The 15,049-nt window shown below is 41.1% G+C and overlaps 1 protein-coding gene across 3 annotated transcripts in view; it reads right to left on the bottom strand.

Moving 5' to 3' along the window:
* The window catches only part of B4GALT6 (beta-1,4-galactosyltransferase 6), a 78,591-nt gene that overhangs the window by 23,720 nt on the left and 39,822 nt on the right, over positions 1 to 15,049 (bottom strand). For all 3 annotated transcript variants that reach the window (XM_060173661.1, XM_007520928.3, XM_007520927.3), the window contains one exon: positions 4,192 to 4,316. In XM_060173661.1, the coding sequence (XP_060029644.1) occupies positions 4,192 to 4,316 (125 nt within the window). The remainder of the gene's footprint in view (positions 1 to 4,191; positions 4,317 to 15,049) is intronic.

Below are 15,049 nucleotides of genomic sequence, written 5' to 3' on the forward strand. Positions count from 1 at the left end.
ACTGTCTGAACCACTTTCCTGTTGATATATCTCCAGTGCAGATAGAGCGCATCTGGTCATTATATCCCGACTATATATATATAACCATCTTTATCTCCGTGAATGTCTCCTTATCACCTTGTGTTCAAGCAAAATTACCCCATTCATTTTCTTCCCACTGTAAAGCGCCTAATTTCAGAGCTGATGTGCCTGTTTTTCTTTCTTATCTTCTCTTATATATACCACAAATTAACAAGGAAAGTGTCTACTACATACATTTTCCCTGCTAAGTTTCTGCCCATCCTATTTTCAAACTTCAAGCAGAAGCTACATTGGTAGCTACGGTGTCCCTCAGAGACACAGCTCTAGATTGGCCTGTCACACATACAAGCTTCAATTAAAACATTCTAAATGGGGCTGAGAAGTGGCAAAGCTGGTAAAACACACAAGCTACCATGTGCAAGGACCCATGTGAGAACCAGGGGACTGAACTAGCATCAAAGCTACTGAAAAGAAAAGAAAAAAAAAAGTGCCAACAAGACAACCTCACCAATGTGTCCCAGAATCTCAACTCTCTAGAGCCCTACCCGACTAGCAAAAGATAGAAATAGGCTGGGGGTGTGGACTGACCTGCCAATACTCATATACATTGGAGAATCAGTTAAAGAAACTAGACCTCCCACCTTCTGCAGCCCATAAAGAATTTTGGTCCACACTCCCAGAGGGATAAATGTTAGGGGAAGATGATTAGGTCCAGTCCAACCAGGACCCCTGGAGAGAAAAGGGGGTGGGGCAGGTGGGGAGAAGAAAGGACACTCAGAAGTAGCAGGTGTGACTTAGAAATGAAGAGCAGGCAGGACCAGAGAAAAAAATGGACAAATATATAAAAATATAAACTAGATATAGAAATAATAGTCAATCCATTTCTCTGATCTAGGGAGAACTACTGCAGCTCCCAATGGAGGGAATGGGGACACAGAACTCTGGTGGTGGGAAAAATGTATGGAATTATATTCCTGTTATCTTATACTTTTTTCTGTCTCCAATGTTATTGCTGGGGCTCAGTGCCTGCACCATGAATCCACCGCTCCTGGAGGCCATTTTTCCCCCTTTTGTTGCCCTTGTTGTTGTAGCCTTGTTGTGGTTATTATTGTTATTGTTGATGATGTTCGTTGTTGTATAAGACAGACAGAAATGGAGAGAGGAGGGAAAGACAGAGAAGGGGAGAGAAAGAGAGACACCTGCAGACCTGCTTCACTGCCTGTGAAGCGACTCCCCTGCAGGTGGGGAGCCGGGGGCTCAAACCGGGATCCTTAGGCCAGTCCTTGTGCTTTGCGCCACATGCACTTAACCTGCTGCGCTACCGCCCGACCCCCTATCTTATACTTTTTAAATCAATATTAAATCAGTAATAATTTTAATGTGCCAATAGACTTGCTCAATGCAGTACTGTTAGAAAGTTTCAGAAGGCTGCAATGCTTGCACAGTACCACAAAAAATGAGGTATTACAATGGAATATTACTCAGCTATTTAAAAACATCAAATCCTGCCATTTGCAACAACAGGAGTAGAACTGGCTGGAGTGTATAGTTCTCAGGAAACAAGTCAGATGAAGAAAGATTAGCATCAGATGATCCCACTCATATGGCAGATGAAACAAATGAACACAACCAGTACTGATTTAGAAAAGGTTAAGCACCTGAAACTTTTGTTATAAATAACTACTACTAGGTTTTAAAAACGAAAAAACTGAAGTTTATGCCAATTTCTATCTAAAGAACATATAGTCTCATAGTCCCTGTGACTCATATGTTTTCTTAATTAGCATTTGACATACATTCATCACTTAAATGAGAAAAATAATTTACTTGTCTAAAACTTTTTTAAAGGTGAAAGTGGGCCATATTTTATACACAAACATGAGGAAATTAACAATGGAATATAAAATGTTCCTTAGTGGGGCCAGGTGGTGGCACACCTGGTTGAATGTACATATTATAGTGTGCCAGGAGCTGGGTTCAAGCCCCCAGGCCCCACCTACAGGGAGAAAACTTCACAAGCAGTGAAGCAATGCTGCAGGTCTCTCTCTCTCTCTCTCTCTCTCTCTCTCTTTCACACACACACACTGTCTCCCTCTTCTCTCTCAGTTTCTGGCTGGCTCTATCCAATAAATAAATATAATAACAATAAAGAAAACAGAAAATCAGGTACTATTTTAAAAAATGTTCTTTAGTTAATTGAATATGATCTGGGAAATAGCTTACTACAATTATAACATATAAAGCTTTTTTTTAAATATTATATTAGGGGAGTCGGGCAGTAGTGCAGCGGGTTAAGCACATGTGCCAAGCGCAAGGACCAGTGTAAGGATCCCAGTTCAAGCCCCGGCTCCCCACCTGCAGGGGAGTCGCTTCACAGGCGGTGAAGCAGGTCTGCAGGTGTCTATCTTTCTCTCCTCCTCTCTGTCTTCCCCACCTCTCTCCATTTCTCTCTGTCCTATCCAACAATGACGACATCAATAACAATAATAATTACAACAATAAAACAACAAGGGCAACAAAAGGGAATAAATAAATATTTAAAATTATATTAAATCCATATAAACAGTATAGTGGTAAAAGCCCAGATGTTATTTAATATTCTGTGGCAAATGCCAAAAGACATGTCTCATACACTCAATTCAACAAAACTGCTTATTGCTTATCAATAATAATATGCTGTGTGTTAGGGATACAGAGGTCAGTAACTCACATGTCTGAACAGAAGAGTTCACAGCCTAGTTGACAAAGGGCTTTTATCACAAGTCAGAAGGTTTTTATCACAAGTTTAACAGACTACAGTTCTTCCCAGCAGTGAGGGTTTTTTTTCTCAGCACCAAAGTAATTATATTTCTGCAAGTACTAACACTTTACAAGAGAAATTTAAAGTCAGTTCTAGATTGAATATAACATCTTTGAGGACAAAGCATCTTATTCAATCACTTGTAGCTTTCATTAAAAATTAAATGTTCCTTCCTACCAAAATATAATGGCACACAAATAAGCACTTATTAACCTTCTTCACAGGGTTAATAGTTTTTTTTTTTTTAAGCAGCAGAGGCAGGCTCACCCTCTTGTTTGTAGATTTTTTCAAACAAAATAAATTAAGAATTCATTCAGGAGTGGTCCGGGAGGTGGCGCAGTGGCTAAGGCTCTAGACTCTCAAGCATGAGGTGCTGAGTTCAGTCCCCGGGAGCACATGTAGCAAAGTGATGTCTGATTCTTTCTCTCTCTCTCTCTCTCTCTCTCTCTCTCTCCTATTTTTCTCATTAATAAATAAAATCTTTAAAAAAAAAAAGGATTCATCAGGAAAATTTGATTTTAAAGTACAATACTACCCGAATTTAAAAAATAATTAATTCTGATGTGGTAAAAAAATATCAGCATATGCTGTTTCTTGGACAGAAATGCAAACTCCACAGTTCTCCTTTCTGTGCCTCACAATGACACTTAAGTGGTTTTCTCAGAATTCTAGAACTCCAAAGAACAGAACTTCACAGTGCCAGTGCTAGATACAGCTAGAAATCAAGTTATAAATAACCTTCCAGGAGCCCTCACCAATTTCATGATTTGGCCAGACTTTGTAGGTGTCCATCATCAGTGGAGAGACCTGCAGGAGGCAGAGAACTCGTAGCCTCTTCCAAACAAAAAAGAATAGAAGAAATCTGTCTACGTCTCTATTTCAAGTGAGGTATTTTCTACCAGGCTTGCCAAGATACTGAATACAGGAGCATTTTTTTTTCTTTTCTTCTTTTTTTAAAGATTTTTAAAAAATATTTATTCCCTCCTGTTTCCCTTGTTGTTTTATTGTCGTAGTTATTATTGTTGTTATTATTGATGTTGTTGTGTTGAATAGGACAGAGACAAATGGAGAGAGAAGGGGGAGGCAGTGAGGGGGAGAGAAAGATAGACACCTGCAGACCTGCTTCACTGCCTGTAAAGTGACTCCCCTACGGGTGGAGAGCCAGGGGCTCGAACCGGGATTCTTATGCCGGTCCTTGTGCTTTGCACCACCTGCACTTAACCCGCTGTGCTACCGCCCGACTCCCAAGAGCATTTATTTTTCTATGTGCAGAGGTGTGGCTAAAGATTTCATAAAAGTAACACTATTAAATCACATTTGAACTGTGACTACCTTAAGCACATGAAGACTTATTAAAAAATTAAACCTACCTTCCACCTGGGTTTGCAATCTTTTGGCCTCCAGTGACCTCCTGGTTCAATATCTAAATCCTTGGAGAAAAGGTGATGAATTTCATCAAAACTGATTTCACTCACATTGACATTGAGGAATCCCCCTAGAAGGCCAGACATGTGACGATTAGCTTGAATATAATTTGTTTTCACAGGTGAAAAAAGACAACAACAATCAACAGGGTAGTAGTATAATTTAGTTCCCAAAACAGCACAGTTTATTCTTGTTATCAAATAACATCATCTCCTTAACTCTTAATTAGAGCTATAAACCATATGGTCACTGAAGTTAAAAGGTTCCTAAACGTAAATGGATAAGTTTATGTTTTTGAACCAAAGAAAATTAAATTTTCTAAACTTTTTACTTTTAATACACAATGTTTTACTATTCTCTGGAAGATGTTTGCATGTCACTACACGTTAGCGTATTACTGCAATTTAGCAATTATTCAAGTGTTTGAAATTTCAACGGTCAGTGGAATAGACATAATAACACAGAGCTTAAAAGTTAAACAGGGGCCTGGAGATGGCACACCTGGCGGAATGCACACACATGATCACGCACAAGGAGCAGGATTCAAGCCCCCATCTCTGCCTGCAAGGGCAAATTTCCCAAACATTGGAGCTATGCTTCAGGTGTCTCTCTGTTTCTGTTTCTCTCTTGTGCTAGCTCTCTCTGTCTCTTACTTTCTAAGAATAAAGAAAAGAGTTGCAGCCAGGAGCACTGGAGTCATTGTGCAGGTACCACAGCCAGCAAAGCAGTAAGCCTAGTGGTGAAAAGAAAGTTAAATAAACAGGAGGGTGACAGTTCATCTGGCAGAGTGCACTCATGATCATGTACCAAGGACTTGGATGCAAACTCTTGGCTACCACATAAGAGTGCCTGCAGGCACCCCATCAGCTGGGGTCCTAGTCGGGGAGTCCTGGGATTCCCACACAAACATGATGAGCCTAGACCTCAAATAGATCCCTCTCTCCACTGTCACTGGTCATCTCCATCAGGAACAACATAATGGACCCCTTTGGGGGGCCCCCATAGGACCTTGCCCTAGATGTGGATCAACAATGGTAGGGAATGTTCCATCCTACGAAAGGGGGTTGGATAACATATTCTATCTACCACCTGAAGAAGATGGGTCCTGAGATTGGTGCAACTCGGAATGTTCCTGCTGATGATCACAGAATGCGAGTTCGGACCTACAGGGATGCAAAGGTTATATAGGCTCCTATGCTGAATATGGGAATCCATGTCAAATCGATGGGGGTTACAGTCAACAATATACACTTTCCCATATTTGGGAGTTACTCTCTTCCCTGATTCAGTTTTCTAGCACTTTTTCCAGCCATGACATCATCTCCCCAGACAATAACTTGGGTCCACCTGCATATAAGATGTCAGGCTCAGGCAAAAACTAATAAGGTCATGGGACTTTGGAATATACTTGAAACCGACCTACTAGCTATTTCCAAAATGGAGACCCCAAATCTTCATCTGCAATATTCTAGCCTTTAGGTTCATGATTAGTCAACAATTTGTTTGGCTTATGTTAACTCTTTTTTTAGCCATCAGGTTCCAGATGCTACCATGATGTCAACCTGACTTACCTGGGTGGACAACCCCACCAATGTGCCCTGGAGCCCCACTTCCCCAGGACCCCACCCCACTAGGGAAAGAGAGAGACAGGCTGGGAGTATGGATTGACCTGTCAACGCCCATGGTCAGCAGGGAAGCAATTACAGAAGCCAGACCTTCCACCTTCTGCACCCCATAATGACCCTGGGTCCATACTCCCAGAGGGATAAAGGATATAGGAAAGCTATTAGAGGAGGGGATGGAATACGGAGCTCTGGTGGTGGGAATTATACCCCTCTTATCCTATGGTCTTGTCAGTGTTTCCATTTTGTAAATAAATAGACTGCCTTCAGGAAGAAACTTTCACAGGCAGTGAAATGTTGCTGTGGTGTCTTTCCTTCTACTTAGGCCTTTCTCTCTGTCTTCCACCCTTTAAACAAAAGGAGAAAAAAATAGCAGCTGAGAACAGTGACACTGTACAAGCACTGAGCTCCAATGATAACAAAGAAGGGGAAAAAAGAAGTTCAATAAGCAGAGTGGAAACTGAATATCAGTTTTGGTCTATTAAGGAAATCATTTAACTTCTTTGTGCTTCAGTTTTCTTATATGCAAAGAAGATGACAATGCAATAAATAAATGAAAACTTTTAAAAAGTTAAAAGTAAAAAAGATGACAATGCCTGGCCCGAGCTGGGTAGAATCATTAGGTGAAAAAGAAGGTGGGGCAGTGCCACCTGCAAAGGTCTGTGCGGTCCGTCCATGTCAGTCAGAGTTACTGCCATCTATTTGTCTAACATTACTTAGGAGACAAACTGAAAACACAATTTGAAAAACTTACTTTGAACATTCCATACACCCCCTTGATAGACGAGACTGAAAAGCTACAGGTTTCTAGAACACCCACCCTCCAAATAAATGAACACATGTTATTATCAGAGGTGTATTTATTGATAGTAATAGTTTTTCAAAGGTATACTATAAAACAGAAATAACCGTGGATGAAAAGTCATTTCCATTTACCTGATCAAAACAGAAGTTCTTCCTAACATCTTTTAAAATACAAATCAACAATGTGAGGTTTCCCATTTCAGATTTAAACCTTCAGTGGCCATGACTTCACAAAAAAACAACACACATACCCCTCTCTCAAGGAGGTTCCTGTCCTCTCTTCTAGTCTACACTATAAAGACCTTCCACAACACCTCTCTTTCCTGACAGGAACATGAGTAATTCCCACTAACCACTGAAGCAAACTGAAAAATTATTTTGAAACAAATACAAATGCCTCTGCTTCAACTAGGAAGAAATTCACAGTTTTCCAATGTTTGCATGCTCTGCTGACAATGTGGCCCTTTACAACCATCTATGCACCAGTTCCTGCAGCAAGATAGGCAAAATAAAGCTTATCTCAGAAAGGTCAGATTTACCTAAAGGAAAGTGCAACCTACCCATGTGAAGAGAAAGGGCTGAACAACTTCAAGATTGATCAGTCAATAAAAATACAAACTATGATGTATAGCTGACAAAAACAGAATCTAGCACAGTAGTCAAATAAAACTCACAGGAACAAATTTGATGCATTTCACAGTATGCCTGGTTGCTAAAATGATCGTAATTAGGCTAAATAATAAGCAGTTCACAGAAGGAACAGGAGCCGGTATTCTGTGAGCACTACTCAACTGAATTTTCGCCTTGTTTCCCTGCTTTATTGTTTCAACATTTGTAATTATCACTGTTGTCCGCAGTTTTCTCATTTATCATCTGCAGTTTAGTCTTCATTGAGAATACACATGTGCTGGTAAATTAAGAGATAGTCCTTGTGTTTTCCTTCTCAAAAGGCAGGGCCTGCGGTATCTCTCCCTTACTGTCCCCCATGTCTGAGGCGCTCAAATTTCCCCTCCTCCTGGCTGCTCCAAGCCCACCCACAATCTTCAGAGTCCCCTACTGTTATTTCTCTGTGTTTATTACCCTTCGCTCTGAACTCCTGCTATCTTGCTGGCAGACAGTCAAAGTGACCCCATGGCATGAGGCTGTCATGCTAGGAGTAATAATGACATCACTATGAAGGTGGAGGTGGAGGTGGGGAGATGGAAAACAAGTCTACAAAACAGGCATCAGCATCACATGGGCATGGTGAAAGTGTGATTAGGAAATAAAAACTACAAGGTGCAGGAGTGAAGGTGGTATTAGGGAAAGGCAGGGAAAGGGCATGTTATAGAGAGCAGTTACAAAGAAGTGCCGGGCAGTCCAGTAGGTGGTGATGTTTTCTGAGCTCTTCTCAATAGAATCGGTCACGGTAACTTGGTGATTGGTGAAGGAATGATCCAACCCCGCCTCACCCCCCCCCACACACACACACACACACTGTATACATCAAAGCCGTTTTCATCTTTTTCACACCTGAGACCACCCTTCAGGTATCACCTGAGAACATGTTCAAATGTTTCAATGTGAAGATACTTGCCCTTCATGTAAAGAAGGATACTGGTTTTTGTTTGTTTTCTTTTTTTCTTCCAAAGGGTTATCGCTGGGACTCGGTGCCTGCTCTATGAATCCACTGATCCTGGAGGCTTTTATTTTTTTTTCTTTTGTTGCCTTTGTTGTTTATCATTGTTGTTGTTGTTATTGCTGTCGTTGTTGTTGGATAGGACAGAGAGTAATGGAGACAGGAGGGGAAGACAGAGAGGGGGAGAGAAAGACACCTGCAGACCTGCTTCATTTCCTGTGAAATGACCCCCCTGCAGGTGAGGATCTGGGGCTCAAACGGGTGCCGATCCTTGCGCTTCGAGCCATGTGCACTTAACCCACTGTGCTACCACCCAGCCCCTGGTTATTTTTTTTCTTCCTATTAAAATGTAATCTTTTATTATTTGTTTCTAATGAAAAAGTGGCAAAAACCAACTAGGGCAGTTCCCCCACCATTTTATCTAGTGCCAGGGATCAAACTCAGGGACTCAAGTTTGCAAGACATGTGCTGTACCCATTAGCTATTACTTCAGCTCTTAAAAATACATTTAGTATAATAAATATCCGATGCACATGAATATTCATATTTAAATATACATTTATATATAATATTTTCCTATATCTCAAATAAAATTTAAGACATATCATCTCTAGCCAAAGATTTGCCTTTCTCCTCAGTCTGGTGTCTACAAATTTCATTTTTTAGTATTTCATACCCAATTGTGAGTACTCTGGCTTTTGATACTGCGTTGGCTTCAGAGTAGCAAATGTATAAAGTCCCACATATGATGACATTGCCATAGAAAGGTCTAAATTCCCCTCTAGAAATATCCCATGAGGTGAATTCTCCGATGTCAGAAAGCAAGTGTTACTGTATGGTGACACATTCCTTCCCCCGCCCTCTGTGCTGCCATCTGAGTACAGCTGCCGAGTCCTATTTCTTCAGTGTTCCACTGGTCCCCCTTAAAAGTCACTGCTAGAGCTGAGCTGGCCATCTACAAGGACTGCCTTCCATGTCTCTATTTCTGGAATTTTACAACCTCTGTTTACACAAAGGATTCGTCACTCAACTATTCCAAACACTGAGTGGTTTAGTCACATGTCCCAGTGTCAAGTACAATGCTTGGGCACAGGCAGAACTCAAGTAAGGATGGCAGAACTGATTCTGCTCTCAGACAGAACCAATCTAGAGAATCAGAATCAGACAGAACCAATTGTGTCTGACTCATATTCTCTCTCTTTCCTAGCTATAGCTCCCTTCCTTGCCTCCATCAAAAACTAACAACCACCTTTATTTAATATTAGTGCCGATAGTGCCCCACAAAAAAGATGATCCAAAAAACAGCCACCCATATAGAACCAAGTTCTTAGCCTTTAATTCTGGTCACAATACACAATTCTTTATTTTTTCTGATGCCTTTTTTTTTTTTTAGTGATCTAATAATGATTGAGAAGATTGTGGTATAAGTGGGTATAATTCCCACCACTAGAGTTCCCTATCCCCTCCCCTCCATAGGAGGTTTCCCTATTCTTTAACCCCCTGGGAGTATGGAGCAAAGATTTTTATGGGGAGCAGAAGGTGAGATGTCTGGCTTCTGTAACTGCTTCTCCACTGGACATGGCCATTGACAGGTTGATCCATACTCCCAGCCTATTTCTATCTTTCTCTAGTAGGGTAGGGCTCTGGGAAGATGGGGCTCCAGGACTTATCGGTGAGGTCATCTGCCCAGGGAAGTCCAGTTAGTGTGATGGTAGAGCATCTGCAACTTGGTGGCTGAAGGGCATTAAGATACAAAGCATAACAAGCTGTTTGGTAATCAGGAACCTAAAGGTATAAGTATAGCAACTGACATTTGAGGTCTTCATGTTGGAAAAAGCTAGGAAGTCTATTTTAGGTATATTCCAAGAGGTCCATGCCTTTACTAATTTTTTACTTAGCCCAGGAGCTAAGGAACAATACACAAATGGTCTGGGAACAGTACAAAATTCTTAAGGTCCATTTCCCTCATTTGCCTGAAGATCTCTCTTGCCTTATTCTGAATTAACTGTGACCTTCTCTAACAGTTTTGCTATCTGTTTCCAGCTTGGAATGAAATCCATAAAATAAACCTTTGATTCACCCTGGAGGCCTCATCATGCCCATCTAAATCACTGTTGAGCTGACAATCTCCTTTAAAGTCATATCCACAACCACTACTACTGGTTCTCCTCAGTTCTAAAACCCATTCATCAATATTTGAGTTATCTGACATGAGAATTTCCCCTACAATGCCCGTACATAACATTTTACTTCCTTGTTCCTCCAAAGATGTTGTAAAGTGAATAATGCATCCCATCAAGAAAATACAGTATTCTAGATATCTTCCTACCTTGTCAAATGTGTTTTCTGGAATCATTCTATGGCAAGTAATCTGCATATATCATACACACCTCAGTGGTTTATCTAGAATCCCATGCCTCTTGGGTCCCATCCTAAACGATATTCTTCCTTTCAGACTATAAATGTAAAAGGTACTCCACTTTCCTGGTTTATAATTTTAGAGCCAAGAATAAACAAAAATAGCCAGCAATTGTAACTGCATATTATTAAAATTATTTATGTCCTCCTTTTACAAAAGGATCTTTTGGACATTTACTACTACCAGTCATGATGTGAGGGGAAAAATCAGAGCAAGACGTGGACATTACAAATTTAAGTTGCCGGGAGTCGGGCTGTAGCGCAGCGGGTTAAGCGCAGGTGGCACAAAGTACAAGGACCGGCATAAGGATCCCGGTTCGAACCCCGGCTCCCCACCTGCAGGGGAGTCGCTTCACAGGTGGTGAAGCAGGTCTGCAGGTGTCTATCTTTCTCTCCTCCTCTCTGTCTTCCCCTCCTCTCTCCATTTCTCTCTGTCCTATCCAACAACGACAACAACAATAATAACTACAACAATAAAAAAAGGGCAACAAAAGGGAATAAATAAATAAAATAAATATTAAAAAAATATTTAATAACAAATTTAAGTTGCCAGGGGCCGAGTGTTGGTGTGCCCAGTAGAAAGCACATGTTACAATGTGTAAGGACTCGTGTTCAAGCCCTAGTCCCCACCTGGTCACCCAAAAAGGTGAAGCAGTGCTGTAGCAGTCTCTCTTTCTTTTCCTATCTCCCTCTTTCCTCTGCATTTCTGGCTCTAATATATATATTATATGTATTTAAAAGTATATATATATATATATATATATATATATATATATATACTTTTTAATGGTTATTTTAGGACTTTTACTTTTTTATTTATTTGTTACTGGATAGAGACAGAGAGAAATTGAGAAGGGAGCGGGAGATAGAGGGAAAGAGACAGAGAGACACCTGAAGCCCTGTTCACCACTCGTGAAGCTGTCCCTCTGCATGTGGGGACCAGGGGCTTGAACAGTCCTTGCAAACTGTAATGTGAGAGCTTAACCAGGTGCATTATCAGGCCCAGAATTAGGGTCTACAAAATTCCAGGGTGATAAAATTCTAGAATGGAAAAAGAGAGTAGGCAAGACCTTAAAAAGGAAAAATGCAGGAGTCAGGTGGTAGTGCATCTGATTAAGTGCAGGTGGCACAAAGCAAAGTGCAAGGACCTGCATAAGGATCCTGGTTTGAGCTCCCGGCTCCCTACCGGCAGGGGAGTTGCTTCACAGGTGGTGAAGCAGGTCTGAAGGTGTCTTTCTCTCCTCCTTTCTGTCTTCCCCTCCTCTCTCCATTTCTCTCTGTCCTATCCAACAACAACGACGACATCAATAATAACTACAACAATAAAACAACAAGGGCAACAAAAGGGAATAAATAAATATGAAAAAAAAAAGGAAGGAAGAAAGGAAGGAAAAAGGCGACTGAGTCTTAAAAGAAAGAGACATACCCTTGAGGACAAATCCAACAAAAAATAACCGGGTCATTTAAACAAACTAACAAACATTTCATTCTAGGTAGACTGGTTGGGATATAAAAAAAATAGGCCAGAAAGTTGCTTTTTCTTTTTACCCAATACCCTTTGCAGTCTGTATGTGAGCTATGCCTTTTTTTTCTAAATAAAATTTGTGTTGCCTGATATCTGGGGTCCCCAGATTCATTCTGGAAACCTGCCATGACATGGTGGCTCCCGCTCAACAATACCACTTTCTAGTATTCAGCCATGTTCACCAGCCTCTCCTCCCCTGTGTGCCATCTTTGAAATGTGCCAGTTCTACATCGACATACTGACTGTCACATTCACCTGAAGCTGACCAGCTGTGTCAGTTGAAAGTCAGTCAGTTCTGACTTCAAGTTCCCTCTGCTATATATCATTTTCTTCCTAATCTGGTCTCCTGGTAAAAACAGGTTGCTAATTTGGTGGAGTGGCTCAAATAACCAGATAAGCCTGTTGAGGATGGAGGTAGGTTAGTGGGCCCGATCCTCAGAGTTCCTTTGTCAGGTAATGTCTACAGGTTATATATGTGGTCAAGCATCTTTACCTGAACACAGTTCACTTCTTTGAACATCCCACTGTGTAAGTCTCTCAGGAAAAGAAGTTACAACCCATTCCAACCACCTCAGCAGAAAGGAGCGGTCACATGACCAGATACACTCAAGAAGACATGAACAGGACAGAAGTGTTTTTCAACATAAATGGTATCAGAAGCTTCTGAGTTTAGGGGCACTAGGACCAGATCCAAGTCTCCAGATGTGAGAGCCCATGACAGGAACTGACATCTCTAGCAAGTGACAATACAAGATACTTCACTGAGTCTTGTTTGGCTGCAAAGATTTTTGAGAGTCAATCTGTGGCCATCTGGATTTTCTGAGGATTGCTTGAACTCCTTTCATTTATTTCCCTTTCTTTTAAATAAACCAAATCAAATCACTTGAGATCTGTCATTTCACTTCAGGTTTTTGGTTTCTCCTAGGAGCCTAAGCCTATACTTTTAACCGGCATGCTGCCTGTTTCAGCTGTTTCTGTATCACTTAGAGAAACAAGCCTCTATGGGTCTTACCCAATCACAATACCTTGCTACGTACTAAATTCATGAACAGGCACCCCTACCACCACCACAAATACATGTGCTGAAATCTCAACACTCGTTGTTATGGTATTAGGAGCTGGGACCTTTAGGAGGTAACTAAGAAATAAAAGTTCTCACCAGTGGGACTCAGTGACCTCACCCCCTCCACCATGTGAGGATATAAAAGACAGGCAACTCCCAACCAGGAAGTGGGGCCCTAACCAAGCTCCACATACACACTCACATGCATTCTACTTGCCCCTCCCTTTTGATAGCCAACACCTGATCAATAATTTTCCACATTCAAATTCTCTACTCCCCCCCAAAAAAAAAATCACTGAAAAAAAATTCAAATAAGCATATATTGGGTTGCCGAAAAAGTCACAATGATGCACTTATGCATAGAAGGAAAAAAACATAGAAAACCCAATAGATTAATCTAATCCTTCACATGGTGGTAACTAATAGGTTGCTGTGAAAATAATCAGCTTTCAGCAAAAACAAGTGTCATATTATCTGTGCATTTTGACAAAAAAGGGTACGGGGTTGGCTCTCTTGGCTAACCAGTTACCTTTTATAATTAATTGACTCTACTCTTTATCCCCAAAACATTTACTCCTCCCTTTCAAGTTCTCAGTCCCTGACCTCCCCTGACACACACATGATCAGGAACATAGAACACAGAAACAGACATGACCCCTCCACATAAGCCACTCTGTCTCCAGGAAGGAAGCATTTCTACTGTTTTCTAAGACTTACCCAGTGAGTAGCCTGGGCATACTAGTCTCCTATCACTTTCTCCAGAACCTGACTCTGTGAACATTTCTCCTCTGTTCCTTTAACCTTCTCATCTCTTCAAATAACCACCACCACCCCCTTTCTTACACAGATGCTTTACCTCCATGCTCCTTCACTCTACCTCCAAACTTTTTTCAGCCAACTGGATTTTATAGATGTATGCCTCACTACTGAGAACAGTATATTTTACTTCTTGCCCCATCACTCTACTGAAATTTTGTTTTCTATAATTATTAACTCCTGTATTTCCTTTCACAAGCCAAATTCAATAGTCTTTCACAGTTCTTCATTCTACCAGCTTTCTTGAAAGTCACTGACTAACTAGTGCCCCGAGATACGCACGCACGCACGCACGCACCCCTCTGGAACTCTTTATTGGCCTCTAGAACACTGTTCTCTGACTTCTCTAGAGAGGCCTATTTTCCCCTTTTTGCTGACTACCCCATAGCACATGAATGCTCATATTCTCCAGGGATCAACCAACTTGTAGTTTTCTTTCCAACCCCACCTTTCTTCTATCTCCTCTCAGATGAAACTGCACTTTAAACAAAATAGACCCACCAGTGAACCCACTAACTTCCCCATTCTCCAAAGGATATTTACCCTGCACTACCTGCTTCAGTTAATGGTCACCAAGTCAGGAAATCACCCGTATCTGGACGGTGTGGTTCCTACTCCCCTCTCCAAGGCCTGTACTTTGGCTTATGCCTTTATCTTTCTTTTCCTCTGAGGTACCTGTAGTAAGTGCTTCACTGCTCTTCATGACTACAGTATTTTCCCTACTCGTCCATTTTTAACTTCTCATCATAACAATCTTTCTTAAGACTGGTTCCACTGATTTTTTTTTTTTTTTAGGTCTAAAGCAGATAAATACCACATTCCCTAAGGAGTATTTGTGTGTGTGTGTGTGTGTGTGTGTGTGAGAGAGAGAGAGAGAGGGAAAGTTTTTGTTTTAACACTTTATTGTTCCTAGAGTATGAAAACCATACACCCTCAC

Source organism: Erinaceus europaeus, chromosome 15 (genome assembly GCF_950295315.1).
Source record: "Erinaceus europaeus chromosome 15, mEriEur2.1, whole genome shotgun sequence".
Lineage (NCBI taxonomy): Eukaryota > Metazoa > Chordata > Mammalia > Eulipotyphla > Erinaceidae > Erinaceus > Erinaceus europaeus.